Here is a 19,811-nt window from a genome sequence, read left to right as displayed (position 1 = left end):
CATGATCTCAAATACGAAATGCGAGGTCAAAAAGGGGGCACAAAATGTGATTGTTGATTTTCAACATATGACATGTACATGTAGGCATTGGCAACTTGATGGGATACCTTGTGGTCATGTCATAAGATGTTTAACAGTGAACAATTACCAAGACTGCTCGAGGTTTGCATTAAATGCTTACCTTACCGAAACACTGAGGAAAACATATGAGGAATCAATAAACCCTCTGCCGAAGCCATCCGAATGGGAGATCCCCGATGATTTGATGATTGTTAAGCCACCTATAATGGATAAACGTCAGCCAGGCAGGCCAAGAAACACAGACCGCATTCCATCCCAAGGCGAGGGTCCAATTATAAAAGAGTGTTCTACATGTGGTCAACTAGGACACACGATAAATAATTGTACTGGAAGGGCGTCCAGTAGCAGAGCAGGTCACATAATTTCTACTGCAGAAATGGCATATAATATTGGTGGTTCAGCGGGTTGCTCACAAACCCATAACGCTGATTTTGATATAAAACAACCTTGAAAATAAGAGTAATGACGAGTTGTTAGCTTATTATGTATTGTAATATTTTTATTAACTCTTACAAGACATTGCTATGCTTTCATATTTTAGTTAAGTTTGTTGATTATAACAATGAATAAATATTAATCTTTTTTACATTTATACATACTAGACAGTGATGAGAAGTCCAACTTTGAAATGACTAGACAGTAATGACAAGTCACTGTAGTAACCTGCACATCCCAGTGGGACCCTTAAGTGACAAGAGATAAATGACAGTTTGACATGACAAAACACTGCATAAAGCTGAAAATGGTAGTCCAAATATAACCATTTCGTAGTCAAAGTATTAATTCATAGTCTATTTATTTATATAAATAGATGTTTAAGATCTATAAACCAAACACCCAAATCACCTAAACGGAATGAATTCCCATTATTAGAAATGTCGTCAAATGCAGCAACTTCTTCGAATGAAGTACCTGGTTCCAATTCTGAAAGGCCATGGACGACAAACAAGGTGTTAGTTCTAACACGATGCTGGCTAAGTGTTAAGGATGGTGAACCGTTACTTGCTCCCCCGCATTGCCTAATTGGTGATGAATGGAGTCGCATCACATCTTTGTTTAACCATGAGATGGGAGAAGGACAAAAAAGAGAAAAATCAGATGTTGTTACTAAGTGGACGGATGTAAAGGAAGAAGTGACATGGTTCAATCGAGCATGTAGTTATGCGAAACGTAACAATGTTCGTTATCATGACGAAGAAGAGTTCTTGGAAGTTGTTACAGAGTTTTACATCTGTGAGCATGACGGCAGAGACTTCGAATATGAGGAAGTTTGGAAGGTTGTTAGAGATAAACAGTATTTCAAGTAGATCGCTCTAATTTGTGTTAAGAATAACCCATGGACTTGTGTTTTACGTTAATGCTTTGTTCGTATTATGTCGTTGTTTTTCATGTAATTGTTGTGATGTTTTTAATGGTTCATGGAATCCTTGTTACTAATTTATTCTAATATATTGTGATAACTAATGCAATGGCCATTTATTAACTCAAGTTAATCATACGAGTTGCTCACATAATAAACTAAAATATATTTTAAACAAATGAAATACATACGAAATACATGAAAATAACCTAGTACTCACATAATAAACTAAAATAGATTTTAAACAAACGAAATACATACGAAATACATAAGAAATACATGAAAATAACCTAGTACTCAAATAATAAACTAAAATAGATTTTAAACAAACAGGATATATTTCAAAATATTCCAAGGGGCTTCAAACTGGAATTCCAAACCGTTACTTAATGACTTGTATTCCTCCTTAGCAGCTTCCAAGATGACATCCTCAGTAGCATTTAAACGGGTGTCGTCAATTTTGATATAAAGATCGTTGAATAATAGAACTTCGGTTTTCATTTCATACCATCTTGCTAAGATGTCTAGTTCGTCATGATCGTTTCTTGTAGCCATTCGGTTTTCAGCATTGAAAATATTGGTTAAACGGCTCCAAAACATTGGATCGTTCAACTTGCTTGTCTCGTACACATGAATATAAGCATGTGTAAGAACCAAGAACTCTTCATTGCTCCATGATATAGAACTCATTTTGATTGAAACAAAGAGAGTAGAATCTAAAAAACAATATTTGAACAACTTTATTGGTAAATTTAATAAAGTATTGCATGTAACTTAAGGTCAATTTATAGTAGTTTCTACACAAAATCGCAGTCCAATCTTCTAATATGTCTGCAATTCATAGTCAAAATTAACTGACGAATGCAGTGTACTATACTTATAACACAACAGATCACTGTTCGAGTTGACAATTCATCACCGGTTGAATGACAACACAATACATTGCTGCTTGAGTTGACAAGTCATTTGTAACGCCCGTAGATCGGGGCTAGTCAATTTAAAGACGATAAGCGTCAAAAAATGAGTTTCTGATAGAAGATTATTTAGAATGAATAATCTTAACTAGGTTATAGTATATGTTACAAGGATTCCGTACATATAAAGAACGTCGAAATCCGAATTATAACGAAGAAGTTATGACCTGTCGAAGTTTCGCGACAGAACCGGCACGACGCTGAATGACGTAAAAAGTGAATTTATGTTAGAGCGATATTTAGCCTTAGCGATCTAAACAAAAGTCGTAGATTTCGTTAAACTGAGAGCGTGCATAAAAGGAACGCCCAAATCTGACTTCGTATGAGGAAGTTATGATTTTTCTAAGTTTTGACTTAGCAGTATGCAGCCCAAATACTCGATTTGAGATCGAGCGGTTTTTAGCCGAAACAATCTAAATGAGAATCGAAGATCTCGTTGTTAGTAGCGAAACGATGAAAAGTTAGGCGAGAACGGACGTCAGACGAAGAAGTTATGAATTTATAACGAAGTTTTTCTGTCCCGGCCTTCTAAAAATAAATAATAAAAATAAAAGTCAAAATTAGCCGACGGAGTGTAAATGAAAGTTGTAGAGTATGGTCTGACCTTCGCGTGGATATAAAGAACGTCGAAAACGGAGCTCGTATGCGAAAGTTACGCAATTTAGAAGTTCGACGAGTCAATTACGCCCCGCGTACTCAGTCGGATGCAACTTGTCTGACCAATACTCGAGTGCCACAGATCGACGCATGCAGTGACGTCAAAGTACGCCCCACGTAACCGAGTACGCCCCGCGTACTGAGTACGCCCTGCGTAATTTGAGATTACGCCCCGCGTAATCCCAGACCCTCAGCCTATAAATAGAACTCGAAATCAGCCATTTTCTCTTGTTCAAACTCTTCCCTCTCTCTAAGTTTTGCCTCGATTTGCGTGCCAATCATATCCCGAAGCCCCGGTATCATTCCCGAGCCCCGAAGCGAGATCCGAAGCCTCGAGAATCCCGAAGAGCGTTATTCCCGAGCCGAAGCCCTGCCCGCGAGGAGCCGGTTTTTGTGAAGATCTTCCAGATCTACGAAGAGACACTACTTCTGCAAGACGTAGTGCTGTCAGATCATCTTCTGATCAAGTGAGTGTATAGTCACTTTCATCTTACACATAAAATACGTGTTATGTGTATATTTATATATATTGTTGTTTAGATGCATGAGTGCATAGTTACTTTCTTCTAATACATAAATATAAAGTATTAGCTATGAAATACGTGTTATGTGTTGTATATTAATTATCTATTTGAGATGGATTTGGAATTGATGTTTTTATACGAGTGTTAAATGATTTAAATTGTGTTTGTATTTATATCTACAAAAAATATTGGGTAGAACATGGGTAGATGGAATAGTTGGTGACGATGCAACTTCGTGCCTATTGAGTAAGCCTTGGTGACGATGCGACTTCGTGCCTCTTTGATAAACCTTGGTGACAATGTGACTTCGTGCCTTTTGTGTAAACCCAGGTGACTATGAGACGTAGTGCCTATTGTGTAAACCGTGGTGACTATGAGACGTAGTGCCAATTGTATGAACCCAGGTGACTATGAGACGTAGTGCCTATTGTGTAACCCTGGTGACTATGAGACGTAGTGCCAATTGTATGAACCCAGGTGACTATGAGACGTAGTGCCATTTGTATGAACCCAGGTGACTATGAAACGTAGTGCCTATTGTGTAAACCCTGGTGACTATGAGACATAGTGCCAATTGTATGAACCCTGGTGACTATGCGACGTAGTGCCTATTGTATAAACCGTGGTAGCAAATGGACTGTATGCCAGTTCCTTAGGTAAACCCTTAGGAATGAATGAAGAAAGTATAATCGATTCTTAGGGTAAAACCTTAAAGAAGATAATGGGGATGGGTATTTGGGTTGATTGTTGATAATTGAATATAATAAATGTATTATTGTGGGTTGAAAACCCTATATGCTCACCAGGCTCCCAAGCCTGACCCACTCAGTTTTCTTTGTATCACAGGTATCAATACGAAGAACATAATTCACTGAGAGAATAAAGGAGATGTAAATAATTAGTGTAAATAAATGTAAGTTCTGTTTATGCTTATGTTCCTGTATTGACGATGACATCCCAAACGTTTTAAAATGAATAAAATACGTTTCTTCGAAAATGTTTTAATAACGTATTTATCATGTTTTTCTGGGGACAAATTCCGCAACACTTTTATTAAAGAAGTACTCTGATTTTTATAAAGCATAAACAAAGTCGGTCTTTTCTGGCCGTAAAATTTGGGGATGTCACAGTTGGTATCAGAGCATTAGTTTAAGCGAACTAGGAATTTGTAGGAAATTTCTAGACTTAAACTTAGAATGCTAAGTAATGATTGTGAGGAGTGTATCTAAAATATGTTAGGTAGTACACCTAAATTGACACAAGCACTAGTTTATTTTAGGAGTGATGCCTAAAATGCTTTTATGTGCTAAATGTTTTGTGTGATAGCTATATTGATGCTATTATTTGTTCGGATCTATGGTCTGTTGCCGACCGGATCTGGAAACCTTATGTGTTTAGGATTCTAAGCGTACGACTACGAAATTAGAACTAGCATGTAAACGTTTCGGGGTGATAAGGAGACTTATACTTTTATCGTAATTAAAGCTTTCTTATCTTAAAATTCTCGCTTGGTACACCGAATGTCTGCTTGGATGTACAAAAGGTCATGGTGAAGACTTGTAGAGAATTGAGTAAATGAACGAAATGAAAAGGGATTATGATAGTGAATGACACCTATCGGAAGATATCGTAAGAGTGGTGTCATGCCTTTATTTTATGTCTGATAAAATAACGGAACGTTTAGAGGAGTACGGTACGTCTGAAGTACACATATGATTGGCGGGATGATGGAACGATTGGTGAAATTCTTGAAGTTGTCTCATCGTCTGGTATTTCCATCACCAATCGAGTTGAATTAGAGTTGATGATTGAAGATTGAGCAATGAAGAAGTCCTAGTAGAGTCTAGGGAAATTGTTTATGATTATTTGGACACATTCGTATGTGTTAAATTGTTTTGTGATTTTCTTGTATGGTGACTTGGTCGACTGCGGGACAATACTTGGGACGAGTATGAGTAGGTGTGAAAGGTAGTAGATGCATATACTACCGGAAGCACAGGACTCGCACTTGGATCAGTGAAAGTCGCAAGGTTACCAAGAAGCTAGTGATTGATTCCATTTTATTCTGGTATGTCATTACCATTGTTTCGGTGATGACTAGTAATATGGTTATTGTTCCGACCCTAGTGGTCATGTTTAATTTGAGTTCGACTATGAGGAGTTTGTTACGTGGTCTAGAGGACCGAGTTAGATGTAACATCTGACTTAAGTCAGAAGGTTGAAGTTAATGCGATTGATAGTGTCGCTCTCGTTGTTAAAAGAAGTTTGTAGGTAGAAATGCTACATGCTGAAATGTGATTATATCGCATTAGAATATGAAGGAAGGTATATTCCATTTTGGAATTTAACTCTAAGAGACCAAAGTCTAAGCATTACATCATGCGATGAGAGGTCAGTAGAGCACGACCCATCGGTCTGTTACAACAGATAAAGGAAAGTATTTATCCTGAGAAGAAAAAGGAGTCCTCAATAAGGACCTATTTTGTAACTGAAAGGTTACGATTGAAAGCCAACATAGTACGAAGAGCAGGTGCAAGATTGAGCATCACGGTGATTACTTAGGATGGAAGGATGACATATGGAATCATTATACAAGCCCTATTTCGTTGATGATTCCGGGACGTAATCATCCTAAGGGGGAGATAATTGTAACGCCCGTAGATCGGGGCTAGTCAATTTAAAGACGATAAGCGTCAAAAAATGAGTTTCTGATAGAAGATTATTTAGAATGAATAATCTTAACTAGGTTATAGTATATGTTACAAGGATTCCGTACATATAAAGAACGTCGAAATCCGAATTATAACGAAGAAGTTATGACCTGTCGAAGTTTCGCGACAGAACCGGCACGACGCTGAATGACGTAAAAAGTGAATTTATGTTAGAGCGATATTTAGCCTTAGCGATCTAAACAAAAGTCGTAGATTTCGTTAAACTGAGAGCGTGCATAAAAGGAACGCCCAAATCTGACTTCGTATGAGGAAGTTATGATTTTTCTAAGTTTTGACTTAGCAGTATGCAGCCCAAATACTCGATTTGAGATCGAGCGGTTTTTAGCCGAAACAATCTAAATGAGAATCGAAGATCTCGTTGTTAGTAGCGAAACGATGAAAAGTTAGGCGAGAACGGACGTCAGACGAAGAAGTTATGAATTTATAACGAAGTTTTTCTGTCCCGGCCTTCTAAAAATAAATAATAAAAATAAAAGTCAAAATTAGCCGACGGAGTGTAAATGAAAGTTGTAGAGTATGGTCTGACCTTCGCGTGGATATAAAGAACGTCGAAAACGGAGCTCGTATGCGAAAGTTACGCAATTTAGAAGTTCGACGAGTCAATTACGCCCCGCGTAATTGAGTACGCCCCGCGTACTCAGTCGGATGCAACTTGTCTGACCAATACTCGAGTGCCACAGATCGACGCATGCAGTGACGTCAAAGTACGCCCCGCGTAACCGAGTACGCCCCGCGTACTGAGTACGCCCTGCGTAATTTGAGATTACGCCCCGCGTAATCCCAGACCCTCAGCCTATAAATAGAACTCGAAATCAGCCATTTTCTCTTGTTCAAACTCTTCCCTCTCTCTAAGTTTTGCCTCGATTTGCGTGCCAATCATATCCCGAAGCCCCGGTATCATTCCCGAGCCCCGAAGCGAGATCCGAAGCCTCGAGAATCCCGAAGAGCGTTATTCCTGAGCCGAAGCCCTGCCCGCGAGGAGCCGGTTTTTGTGAAGATCTTCCAGATCTACGAAGAGACACTACTTCTGCAAGACGTAGTGCTGTCAGATCATCTTCTGATCAAATGAGTGTATAGTCACTTTCATCTTACACATAAAATACGTGTTATGTGTATATTTATATATATTGTTGTTTAGATGCATGAGTGCATAGTTACTTTCTTCTAATACATAAATATAAAGTATTAGCTATGAAATACGTGTTATGTGTTGTATATTAATTATCTATTTGAGATGGATTTGGAATTGATGTTTTTATACGAGTGTTAAATGATTTAAATTGTGTTTGTATTTATATCTACAAAAAATATTGGGTAGAACATGGGTAGATGGAATAGTTGGTGACGATGCAACTTCGTGCCTATTGAGTAAGCCTTGGTGACGATGCGACTTCGTGCCTCTTTGATAAACCTTGGTGACAATGTGACTTCGTGCCTTTTGTGTAAACCCAGGTGACTATGAGACGTAGTGCCTATTGTGTAAACCGTGGTGACTATGAGACGTAGTGCCAATTGTATGAACCCAGGTGACTATGAGACGTAGTACCTATTGTGTAACCCTGGTGACTATGAGACGTAGTGCCAATTGTATGAACCCAGGTGACTATGAGACGTAGTGCCATTTGTATGAACCCAGGTGACTATGAGACGTAGTGCCTATTGTGTAAACTCTGGTGACTATGAGACATAGTGCCAATTGTATGAACCCTGGTGACTATGCGACGTAGTGCCTATTGTATAAATCGTGGTAGCAAATGGACTGTATGCCAGTTCCTTAGGTAAACCCTTAGGAATGAATGAAGAAAGTATAATCGATTCTTAGGGTAAAACCTTAAAGAAGATAATGGGGATGGGTATTTGGGTTGATTGTTGATAATTGAATATAATAAATGTATTATTGTGGGTTGAAAACCCTATATGCTCACCAGGCTCCCAAGCCTGACCCACTCAGTTTTCTTTGTATCACAGGTATCAATACGAAGAACATAATTCACTGAGAGAATAAAGGAGATGTAAATCATTAGTGTAAATAAATGTAAGTTCTGTTTATGCTTATGTTCCTGTATTGACGATGACATCCCAAACGTTTTAAAATGAATAAAATACGTTTCTTCGAAAATGTTTTAATAACGTATTTATCATGTTTTTCTGGGGACAAATTCCGCAACACTTTTATTAAAGAAGTACTCTGATTTTTATAAAGCATAAACAAAGTCGGTCTTTTCTGGCCGTAAAATTTGGGGATGTCACATCATTGCACCAGGAAAGTAAGGAGTGGTTATAAATAGATTTCAATATCCGTTGTAATTGTATTGTATTACTTCCCTCCTTGCAATTATGGACTCACCACATACATGGAGGAACGCAGAGGAGGTCGCTTTGGTTCAAGCTTGGATTACAACTGTAGAGGTGGATTTTCCACCGGGTCCCCTACAAGTTCGTGCTGGATCATTTTGGTCTCGTGTCTGTCATTTGTTTCACCATTTAATGAACCGCACTCAATATCGAAGAAGAAGAGATGTCAAATCGAAGTTTCTGGATATGAAAATGAAGGTGAAACAATTTCAATGTATTTATAACGAGTTGGATAACGAACATGCAAATACGGATGAAGACATTCTACGGCAGGTGGCTTTGGAACTATACCGTTTTGAATATGATGGTAGCGAGTTTACCCACTTAAATGCATGGAGTCTTTTAAAGAATGTCCCTTATTTTTAATATGCATGTTGGTTAAGTTAATTGTTTTTCGTTATTTAAGTTAGTTGTTGTTGTATGTGTCTAGTCGTTACTATTTAATAAACGTCCATTTCTTTTAATGTATGTTGTTTCGTCAATAGCCAATATATAGAACGCAATAAAATATAAATGAGGTACATAAATAACTAATACATAATACGACATAAAATATAAACTGGGTACATGGATAACTAATACATAACACATCACTAAAATAAAAACGGGGTACATAAAAAACTAATACATAATACTACATAAAACATAAAGGTGCTACATGAATAACTACTACATTGAGGGAGGTAACAGGACCACCGTTTCATTTGGTATTTCCCAATGCACATGTGATGGTATAGTATTCACCAACTCAGATCCATATGCAAGTCGATACACATAATTAGTGAACTTGTAATCAACCATTCTCTGAATGGACTCAGATGTACGGGTTCTTAGACATGCTATAGCGTGGCCACATGGTATACTGTTTTTTTGCCATTTACCACAACTACATACCCTTCGTTCAACTTGTACGTTGCTGGTGGCAAAAGTGTCATCGACTTCAAATGTATCCCCATACAAACGTCTTGCATTACAATTATAAGACTTGTTGAGACTTTTTTGAACCTTACTCTCAACGTAAGGGGTCAACCCACCAGACAACCTCCCTGTAAAATTTGATATTTTAATAAAAATAGTAGCACAATAAAAAAAACTAAATATAACAATCTCCCTTACCAGCCAGTTCGGCCCGTTCAGCATACTTTGATTGTATCGACGTGGTGGTTAACTCAATTATCGTTGTTATAGGAAACTCACGTGAGGATATAATTTGCAAAATTTCAGGGACGTCAATCGATTTAACATTGTAACGTATTTTTGGGAAAAATGCTCTTGTCCATTTTGAAATCGGTATATCGTCAAGCCAGTAAATTGGACTCATAAGCAAGGTGCAGAAAGGTGGTTTCCTACATGTACTTTGCAACCTTTCCAAACACAAGTAAAAATCATCAACGCTATATGCATTGCATGACTTCCAAAACAACGATTCGACTTCCGTATTGTTATGTCCGACAGACTCACGTATCTTTCGAGCTATATCTTTAGGACAATATCCATGATAGGAATCCGGGTAGGCACTCTGAACACCAAAGTCTATGTTATCACACAGGTTGCTTATGAAACCAACCTCTATGTCCTCACCTAAACAATCTCTTAACCTCATCATGAACCATCTCCATGATTCTTCACACTGTAAGGTTCCCAAACCAATTGCTAAGAGTAGTGGTTCATGATTTCCATCTAAAGCCACTATGAAGTACATTGTTGTCAGAAAGCTCCCAAGAAGGGGTAAATAACCCACATATATAAGCGGTATCATGCACCTAAGGAAGGTACGAATCTACATAAAAACGAACACATATTAGTGATAAGTAAAAACTAATCGAGATACATTACCATGAAATATTATATAACTCAATAAAAGAAGTATGTTATACCACGCAACCTAAAGCCACAAAACAGAATTGAAAGCGGTTGGTATCGGTTTTCTTAATGGCTGTGAAGGTATTAGGATTTGTTCTTTGAAGGTTATGCAAGAAAATTGGTAGTTGAGAAAAGGTTCTTTCGCTGTAACTACTCATTTTCAATACCGATGATAGTGCTCTACAATCATCACACAAATGCAATATGAAACAAATGCAATTATAAATAGAAAATATTGTATCTCTACTGATCAAAATTCATAGTTTAACCTTTTAAATTCATAGTTCAACTTTTTGAATTCATAGTCAAACCAGTTCATTTCATAGTCAAATTTCACTGACCGACATGACAATACTACAGAATGTACTTTTCTGCATTTCATAGTTCAACTTTTTGAATTCATAGTCAAACCAGTTCATTTCATAGTCAAATTTCACTGACCGACATGACAATACTACAGAATGTACTTGTCTGCATTTCATAGTTGAACTTTTTGAATTCATAGTCAAACCAGTTCATTTCATAGTCAAAAAGAATTGTCTGTAATATGATTTATTCTATAAATGGGTGTCACTCATTATGAAAAATTTAACTGAGAAAGTAACTCCGATTTAAAAGAAAAAGAAGGCTAATGGCATACTGCAATTGCGGAGGAGAACGTATCGTTAGGATTTCGGGTACAGCTAAAAACCCAGGAAGATTGTTTTACGCTTGCCCATATTTGGTATCATGTTGTTAACGTCATTCAAATTTAAACCCTCGTGTTTACATCACAAAAATTTATTTTCTTACTGTGAATATTAAATTTAACAGGGACCAAAATGCGGGTTTATCAGTTGGGTTGATGAAGAGAAGGACCAATCTTCTTTAGTAATAGCTAAAGTAGCTAACTCTAATAAACTCTTTCAGTCAGAAAATAAGAAGTTAAAGATAGCATTGGTTTGTAGTTGGGTGTTGTTCTTGGCAGTTCTTGTTTACAAGTTGTAAGCTTTTCAATATTGTTTTTATGGTTTTGAAGTTGTTAGGTCAATAAATTGTTGTATTTGTAACGTTAAAACAAATGTTGTAGTCGTTCTTATGTTGTATGTATTGATAAGTAATTAGTAGGTCATTAATTTGTTGTAATTGTCGTAACGTTATATTTTTTGCCATACGTTGAGTAAACTGTAAAAATAAACTAATAATGAAATCCAACATTAATTTATATATATACATTTATATAATCCAACTACATAGGACCAAGACTAGACCCCCAAATAATTTTTGCCATCCGTAGACGGAACTCTAAAGCTGCGTTCTTTGGGTCAATAATAACACGTATTGGTTGACCTGAAACCAATTGCTCCATAAACATACAAAGAAAAACACCGCAATCTCCCAAATGACTACTTTGTTGGGGAACATTTTCTTCATAAATGAATTGCATATTCAATGGAATCCTTGGGATGTTACTCCGGGCCCAATACTTAATCTTGTCCAAATAATTTGCCACCCGACGTTCAAATTTGGAAAAGATTCCTTCAGATTTGAATTTTTCATAAGCCCCTCTACCAAGACTGTCATAAATATGCACTTCCATTGACGCTAATCGTAGTTCCCCAAATAGCCAATGATTAGGGGATGAATGAATCGGCAATAAGACCTGTATAAGGATCAGAAAAGAAAATTATGTTTATTTACATCACAATACAAAAACATAACAAAAAAACGAGATTATTTTCAATATAAACTAATAAGTTTACCGTATCAACATTCCACCAAGCAACCATGAAGTTGGGGTACGTAGCAATACCAGCCATAAACGCCCTCCAGTCCTGTCCTTCTTCCAAAGCATGAGAAACAAAAAAATTTGGAGACATTATTGTATGTCGGTCGCTCTCAAACCGTCTATCCATCAATAGTCGGTACCAAATGGTTATATGCTGCACACATGATAGTTTTGTTATTGACTAAAAAACAATTAACTTTTAAAATAATTAATTAACAATTAATTTACCGCTGACTCCAACCATCCGTCGTGTGTATGCCCAAACAATGACTCTAACAAACGATGCTGGACATCATATGAATGCAATACATAATTTTGGATGACATCCTCGCCGCCTGCTACGTAAGGTTGCAGGCGCAACATGGAGAAGTCATGAGCAACACCAAAAACTGGAGGAGGAACGGGGCTTGTTGATTTGATATCAACCTTCTTTTTTGTTCTTCTTTTTTGCTCCGGTGTCGTGTGCAACTAAAAACAATATTCAAATGTTTAAATCTATATCTTTCAGATAATTCACATAAACATAAAATCATCAGTTTATAAATAAAACGAATACCTCGGTGTAAGGAGGGCACAAATATTGTGATGGTTTTCGACTCCTCGGTTTATCGGGTGTAACTTCTTTGTCGTCATCATCATCAAAATAATCTGCAATTCCCGTTATTATTAGTTCGTCTTCGTCCGGCACATCATCATCAAATTTGTTCCCCGCATTGTCATTCCTCTCCTCCCACTCCTATATTAAAAATAATACTTTATACTTAATAACGAAATACACATAATTTAATAAGCAATAATATCTAAATAAACAAAATATTTATATTAATGTAACTATAAGAACCTCTTTAACTTCACTATAATCATTTACATCAAACACATCATCATCGAATTTGTTCCCCGCATACTCATTCCTCTCCTCCAACACCTACATTAAAAATATAACTTTTTACTTAATAACGAAAGACACTTTATTAAAAAGTAATTATTAAAATCGTAAAGATAACATCTATAACAACCTTGTCGTCTTGAATATCACCAAAAACATTTTCAGTTGTATTGTTTTTATTCATCACTTCATCTTGCACAACCTATATTTTCAAATATAAAATATGAACATAGGTATTGATATATGTTAATAAAATTTAATAAATAATGTAGCGTGTAACTAACCTGTTCATCATAATTTCTTTGTGACACTGTTGGTTCATCAAAAATAATGTCGTTCCAAAATTGTTCATTATTCACTTCTTCAACAAAAACCTCTGTAGGTTGTCGGTTCATAAACACATGCTGCTCTAGTGCATGTAGCCGTTTCAACACCTCGTCTAGCTTGTGTTTTCCACTGCCCCGACCTCTACCATGAGAGCGGCCACTGGACGACATACTAGACGAAGATTCGTCTTGTCTCCTAAAATGGTCCCGTACTGGGGATGGAACTGTTTTCCCTTCACCATATACATACTCTTGAAATGACATATAATAAGAAGATCTCATCTCACCATCACCCAGTAACATGTTTTGTCTTGGTGGTAGCCCCTCCTAAAAAATTAAACATATTAAAAATGCATATAAAAGTATAATAATCAAGTTTATTAATAATAAACGAAATATTTTTAAACCTACATCTTTGACCAAATCTTGTTCACGTCAACCCATTTCAATTTTTTTGTTCCACTCCATCGTTTCATCCGAGGCAAGTCTTTATTTTTTCTCGATGCAAATCCACATGCACGAACAGCCGGAATCATCTCATATATCCATATCTACAATTTTTTACAATTACAGTAATAAAAGTTAAAATTAAAATAAAAAACATAACAATAAAACAATTTAAATATAAGAAAATTTTTATACCCTTATTGGAGCCGTAAATCCTAAGACGGAGTACTTTAAAGTTTGACCACGCTCAGAAAGTGATAAATAATGATGTATTTTGTTCCATGTATCCTCAAGGTCAACATAAGTAAAATCCCAAAGATAGCTACCCAAGCGAAGCTAACAAAACAAAAAAACAAAATTGATTATTATATAAATTATAACTTTAATAAAATAGAACTTTTAACGTAAACAAAATATACCTGTTCCAGAGATCCAAATTCTCAGCAAAAAAAAAACCAATCTTGTGGCACCCGATCATTAACTTCTTTACCCAAAAAACGTTCACAGAAAACGTATATCAAACATACTTTAACTGCATCAACGTCGTCAAGTGCTAGGAATGTTTGATTTAAAATTAAATGTTTCAGCTTGCCGATTTTTACCGAACTATTAGTATGGTCCGGAAATAGCCGTTCACGCAATAAACATCTTTTTTTACTGCTTATTAATTTTTTCGACCATTTTCTCCCAATGTTTTTTGGATACTCCCCAAAACTAAAGCCGGTAATCAAACAAAACTCTTCCGGCCCATAAACCATTTTCGTATTGCCTACTCGAAAATATAAATGTTTTATTCTATCTGGAGATAAAACAGGGTCCGGCCGGATCTGATGAAGGAACATTTTATGAAACAATAATGCGTCCCCTTGTAAACGAGGGACATCAATAAAATAACCAAAGACGGTATCTCTGAAAATAGCACGTCGGGCATCATCTAAAACTTCAAATACTTCCCATATGTTACCGCCAGAGCCTTTTAAGTTCGCAAAGGCTTTCGTATTCATTAAACTAAAATCATGCTGCAAAAAAAAACACAAAAACAAATTAGATAACTAAAAAATATTTTTTTTAAAATATATGATTACGAACTGCAAATACAATTTCTTAATTACTAATATATATATATATATTTCCGATAAAAAACAATAACATACACATATATAAACAATTTTCCAAGTTATACAACAAATATATTTACGATAGAAAACAATATCATACATAATTATATAAACATTTTATTAAACAAATTTTCAACTTAAACGAAAAATATATCAACGACAAATTTTCAACTTAAACAAATTTTCAACTTAAACGACAAATATATAAACAATTTTTATCTTTCTAATTAAAACTAACATTTTATAACCATATAAACAAAAAAATTTAAAAATAAAACGACAACCAAATTAACAATTTTGCAAGTTAGACGACAACTTTATACAAAATTTCAACTTACACGACAAATACAAACAATTTCTAACAATATATATACGACAAATTTTCAACTTATACAAATGTTATACTTATACGACAAACACAAACAATTTCTAACAATATATATACGACAAATTTTCAACTTATACAAATGTTATACTTATACGACAAATATATATTCAAACGACTATTTTGCACTTTATATAAACAATTATACGATAAGAATATACAAGATTTCAGGTTATACAACAACTAAAAAAACAACAAAAATAATAAATTATAAACATTATCTACGCAGTCTCTACTTGCATTTAAACTTCAAGTACACTAAAAAAATATTAAAACTATCAAACACAACAAAATTACCCTTTTTTAACACTAAATAATACAACAAATGATAAAATAAAGAGATTGTTGACATTAAAAGAGTTAAAATCTAACCATATTTGCGGGATTGTTGACATAATCCTCAATTTTCTTCAAAAACTAGCCAAAATTCCGAGAGAAGCCCAAAGTTAAAGAGAGTTTTTGTGTAGAGAAGGGTGAAAAATAGAGAAAAAAAACGTTTTTATACTCAAAATCGAGGGCATTTCGCAGATGAGAGCCATTTCGCAGATGGACCTTCTCATCTGCGAAAGTACAAGCACCTAAAGCACAACTGTGCTTTAGGTACTTGTACTTTCGCAGATGAGAAGGTCATTTCGCAGATGGAACCTTCTCATCTGCGAAATGGGTGGCTATTTTTGTAATTTCGATTTTTTTTGGCTATTTTTGTAATGCAATTAGTGTAAATGACTATTTTTGTCATTTTCTTTTTTTTTTTAGCTTCTATACTTCAAAAAATTGTATAAATTTTTATAATTTACAACCAAAAAGCATTATAGTTTCTTGATTTTGAATGTTTAATTCATCCGTTTTAGTAGTACTTAAAACAAAATTATGAATTTATATCACCATAATAATATAAAAATGAAACCAAAAATAGCTAAACAGATCAATGTATTATCAACCACACTTTATTTTAAAGGCATTACTATATGTATCATTTTTATTTACATAAATAGTTACATGGGATACACAATTACTATATTACTATTACAGTCACGTAGAAATATACACAAAGCAATTTGGAGGGTAAGAAACTAAGAATAGAATTTCTCTATTTTAATTTCCCAAACACTTTTTCAATAGAACATGATGTAAACTCTTGTTAAATATGACTTCATCTCAATTAAATTTTCACATTCATTTTTTTCAATTATATATTATTTTAAACTTCCAAACTTTTATTCAATAATAGATGATGATGTGAACTCTTCCCATCTAAGACTTAATCCCAATTAAAATTTGACACTCAAATAATACTTTACTTTTAGCTTAATTGGTCCATACCTACCACACCAATTCACCATATAAATTTCATTCTAACTTTCCATTTTTGTCCATTCCACAATTTTATGTATTTGACAAATCTAAATCAAAACGAACACGAAACATGCAATCTTATGGTTGAAAGCTGTCTCAGATGTTTTATTATTTCATCTATATTATGGAGAATAATCATGTGGAACGATTAAAGCATATCCTTATGATAAAAAGATAAGACTGGTCAAAGAAAACGATATTATATTTCTTTTCGCTGTAGACCCCACTTGCTTTTGTTTTTGTTGTAATAATGGACGTATTCTTAGTCACTACATGATGGTGTAAGATATTGGTGTACAATTGACGGTTTTGTTTGTTTCATATGTTACAAAAAAGGACATTATGTGAACAAGTGGTTTTTCTAGAGAACATAGTTATATAATTAAATTATTTATCTTCTGAACAATCGTGAATGTATTGATAATACTGCTTTTTATATTTTCAAGAGTCACCTTCAAAGATGTTTGTCGAACAATCGAGATGAATAAATAGCTGCCATATACTCGAAGCCATTTTAAATATTTAAAAAATGAGATTTAAGTTAAAACTATGGAGTTATAAAAACTAAAGTCCAAAACATACAACTTAGATAATATCAAATCACGGTTTATTCAAGAATTTGAACCTTAATTTTCTTCCTTGATATCACCCAAACTATATTTTAATGGACCAAAATTATGACACAACACCAATAAATATCTAAATTATGACTCGACGCCAAATGAATATTCTTTTCTATCTCATAACTCATAAAAAAATGTTAGAAATTCATATATATTCTTTTTGTCAACCATGTGGAATACCCTTCACTAAATTAATAGTTAAAGATTCTTATTTATCTAAATAAATAACATTAATTTAATTGTAAAGCAATAAAGTAGGTGTAACTTCTGAAAAAGTTTGGATAACAACGTTAACCTCAAATATAACATGTGAAGTTGTGAACACAAATAATTATAAGATTTACGATTTCATTGTTGTGGAACTTAAGAAAAGCAAACTGTTAAGAGATTAAAAATATAAAAGAAAAACGTTAAAAAAAACATTTTTACAAAATTACCCAAATTGAAAAATAAAAGTATTTTCCACTTGGCATTAAAAACTATTAATAAAATAAGAAAGATATCCCCCTTTTTCTATATCCCATTTATGACCTATTTTACAATTATCAGTAAAACATTTCTTTTGCTATTTCAACATTATCTTGCTATGTCAATTCCATTCCATCATGATCCTATTATCATTGGAATCCGAACATTGGACTGAAAAAACTTGATTGGTTTAAGTTGTTTTGATGGGTGTCTTCAAACTTGATGGGATGCGATTCCCTTACCCTCGTTTCCAAGATTGGAGTTGACGATTGAGGCATGATTCCAATTCCAGTTTCGATTCCGGCATTGTTTTCATAGTTTGTGTTGTGATCATCTAAAAGATGAGAAATCGAACCTAATGATTCCAATTCCCATAAATGAGCAAGTGAAAACGTCCTCGGAATTTTCATTGATTGCAAATCCATGGAATTATGATCATCGGAAGCAACATTTTCGGCGTTTGAATCTTCTTCTCTTTGTTCCAAAGGTTTTGCAGCAGTTTTCTTCTTGTAAATTCGACATAGAACCCAATCATCAAGCTGAAAAACATGTAAAACACGTAAATCAGATGAGTTTTACAACGATTCAATCAAATCGACAAACATGATGCAAACTGAAATCGTTCTTCTTACCCTCATTGATCCGAGTTTCTTAGCGGGTTGTGATCGAGACTCTTTCAATCGATACTCATGCATAATCCAATCGGTTTTAACCCCCTTTGGGGGCCTACCTTTGTAGAACACCAAAGCTTTCTTCACGCCAACGTATTTTGATCCACTGTAAATCGCTTTATCTGTCCCTGTAGCTTTCCAATACCCTGAAACAGCTGCTCGATTTGGGCGAACTCCATTTGGGTATTTTCTATCGCGAGGTGTGAAGAAATACCATTCGTTTTCTTCAAATTCCGTTTTCTCTGTTATCAAAATTCAAAACAATCAACATAAACTCCATAGTTCATAACCAATCACAAACTAATTCAAAAACTAACCAGGCAACTCCCATGGATCAAATTTGTAGATATCAACTTCAGGGATTATAGAAACAGGACATGGTTTAGATAACGACTGGTTTCGCAGATAGAACATGATCAATTCTTCATCGGTGGGGTGAAATCGAAACCCAGGTGGGAGATTACAGTTGTTTTCCCTTCCAACCATGTTTAACCAAAAGGGTGTTCGAACTTCGAAGAAGAGATGAAAGGAGGAATTGATTGACTGAAAAGGGGGGAAGAGAAGTGAGAGTGTTTGAAATGTTGGCAAGGAGAAGGGATGCGAATTTATGTGAAGGGTTTATTTGTCGATATGTGAAGATTACATCATTCTTGATCTTGATTGGTTGGTTTGACTTTTGACTTTTTGCTTTTGATTTGAGTTCCAATTGAGACTTGGCACACACCCATACTTGCAAGATTAGGCAATACACACCACACACAAGCATTAATTTAATAGGAATCATCCATACTCCTTATGGGAATATATATATATATATATATATATATATATATATATATATATATATATATATATATATATATATATATATAATTTTCTTTTTTGTGGTGCTTTAACAAACTTTTATTTTATGGGCACACTCAATTGACAAGTCTCAATTAAGATTCCAATATGTGATATTAGGCCATGACGAGTATCGGCAACGTATATCATTTCCACTCCAATAGGCAGTTGTTTTTTTTTTCAATTTTTTACTATTATATAGAATTTCAATCGCAAAGCGTCCACATCTTTTGAAAGATGAATTTGTTAAGGTTTTAAGAGCAAAAACGAAATTTAAAAAAAAAAAAAAAAAAAAAGAAAAAAAAAATCAGACTTTTTGTTATTATTTTTTATCGTTTTTATCTGCGTAATGTTTTTTGTTATAGAATTAATGA

At 34.6% G+C, this 19,811-nt stretch overlaps 3 protein-coding genes across 3 annotated transcripts; all 3 read right to left on the bottom strand.

Moving 5' to 3' along the window:
• Window positions 1-10,706: 10,706 nt before the first annotated feature.
• Window positions 10,707-12,444, bottom strand: LOC128127735 (uncharacterized). The gene is made up of 3 exons (XM_052766416.1): window positions 12,289-12,444; window positions 11,915-12,188; window positions 10,707-10,726 (listed from the first exon to the last, which is right to left on the bottom strand). The coding sequence occupies exons 1-3, from the start codon at window positions 12,439-12,441 to the stop codon at window positions 10,707-10,709; spliced, it is 447 nt and encodes a 148-aa protein (XP_052622376.1). The 5' UTR covers window positions 12,442-12,444.
• Window positions 12,445-12,750: 306 nt separating this feature from the next.
• LOC111885799 (uncharacterized) lies at window positions 12,751-13,398 on the bottom strand. The gene is made up of 3 exons (XM_052766820.1): window positions 13,331-13,398; window positions 13,156-13,239; window positions 12,751-13,050 (listed from the first exon to the last, which is right to left on the bottom strand). Exons 1-3 carry the CDS (start codon window positions 13,382-13,384, stop codon window positions 12,847-12,849), a joined length of 342 nt encoding a protein of 113 aa, XP_052622780.1. The 5' UTR covers window positions 13,385-13,398; the 3' UTR covers window positions 12,751-12,846.
• Window positions 13,399-17,823: 4,425 nt separating this feature from the next.
• Window positions 17,824-19,278, bottom strand: LOC111903071 (NAC domain-containing protein 2). The gene is made up of 3 exons (XM_023898868.3): window positions 18,912-19,278; window positions 18,556-18,836; window positions 17,824-18,462 (listed from the first exon to the last, which is right to left on the bottom strand). Exons 1-3 carry the CDS (start codon window positions 19,078-19,080, stop codon window positions 18,073-18,075), a joined length of 840 nt encoding a protein of 279 aa, XP_023754636.1. The 5' UTR covers window positions 19,081-19,278; the 3' UTR covers window positions 17,824-18,072.
• Window positions 19,279-19,811: the final 533 nt, after the last annotated feature.

Source organism: Lactuca sativa, chromosome 8 (assembly GCF_002870075.4).
Source record: "Lactuca sativa cultivar Salinas chromosome 8, Lsat_Salinas_v11, whole genome shotgun sequence".
Classification (NCBI taxonomy): Eukaryota; Viridiplantae; Streptophyta; class Magnoliopsida; order Asterales; family Asteraceae; genus Lactuca; species Lactuca sativa.
Note: the sequence above shows the minus strand (reverse complement) of the source record. Positions and strands in the feature narration are given on the sequence as shown.

Excerpts from the sequence above, each read along its gene's own strand:
- LOC128127735 (XM_052766416.1), bottom strand. The coding sequence starts at position 12,441 with ATGGATAGACGGTTTGAGAGCGACCGACATACAATAATGTCTCCAAAT. Across the intron at positions 12,189-12,288 it reads CTTGGTGGAATGTTGATACG|GTCTTATTGCCGATTCATTC; the intron begins GTAAACTTATTA and ends ATCCTTATACAG. Across the intron at positions 10,727-11,914 it reads TAGTCATTTGGGAGATTGCG|AGCACTATCATCGGTATTGA; the intron begins GTGTTTTTCTTT and ends TGATGATTGTAG.
- LOC111885799 (XM_052766820.1), bottom strand. The coding sequence starts at position 13,384 with ATGAATAAAAACAATACAACTGAAAATGTTTTTGGTGATATTCAAGAC. Across the intron at positions 13,240-13,330 it reads GTGATATTCAAGACGACAAG|GTGTTGGAGGAGAGGAATGA; the intron begins GTTGTTATAGAT and ends TTTTTAATGTAG. Across the intron at positions 13,051-13,155 it reads ATTATAGTGAAGTTAAAGAG|GAGTGGGAGGAGAGGAATGA; the intron begins GTTCTTATAGTT and ends TTTTTAATATAG.
- LOC111903071 (XM_023898868.3), bottom strand. The coding sequence starts at position 19,080 with ATGGTTGGAAGGGAAAACAACTGTAATCTCCCACCTGGGTTTCGATTT. Across the intron at positions 18,837-18,911 it reads TGATCCATGGGAGTTGCCTG|AGAAAACGGAATTTGAAGAA; the intron begins GTTAGTTTTTGA and ends TTTTGATAACAG. Across the intron at positions 18,463-18,555 it reads AGAAACTCGGATCAATGAGG|CTTGATGATTGGGTTCTATG; the intron begins GTAAGAAGAACG and ends CATGTTTTTCAG.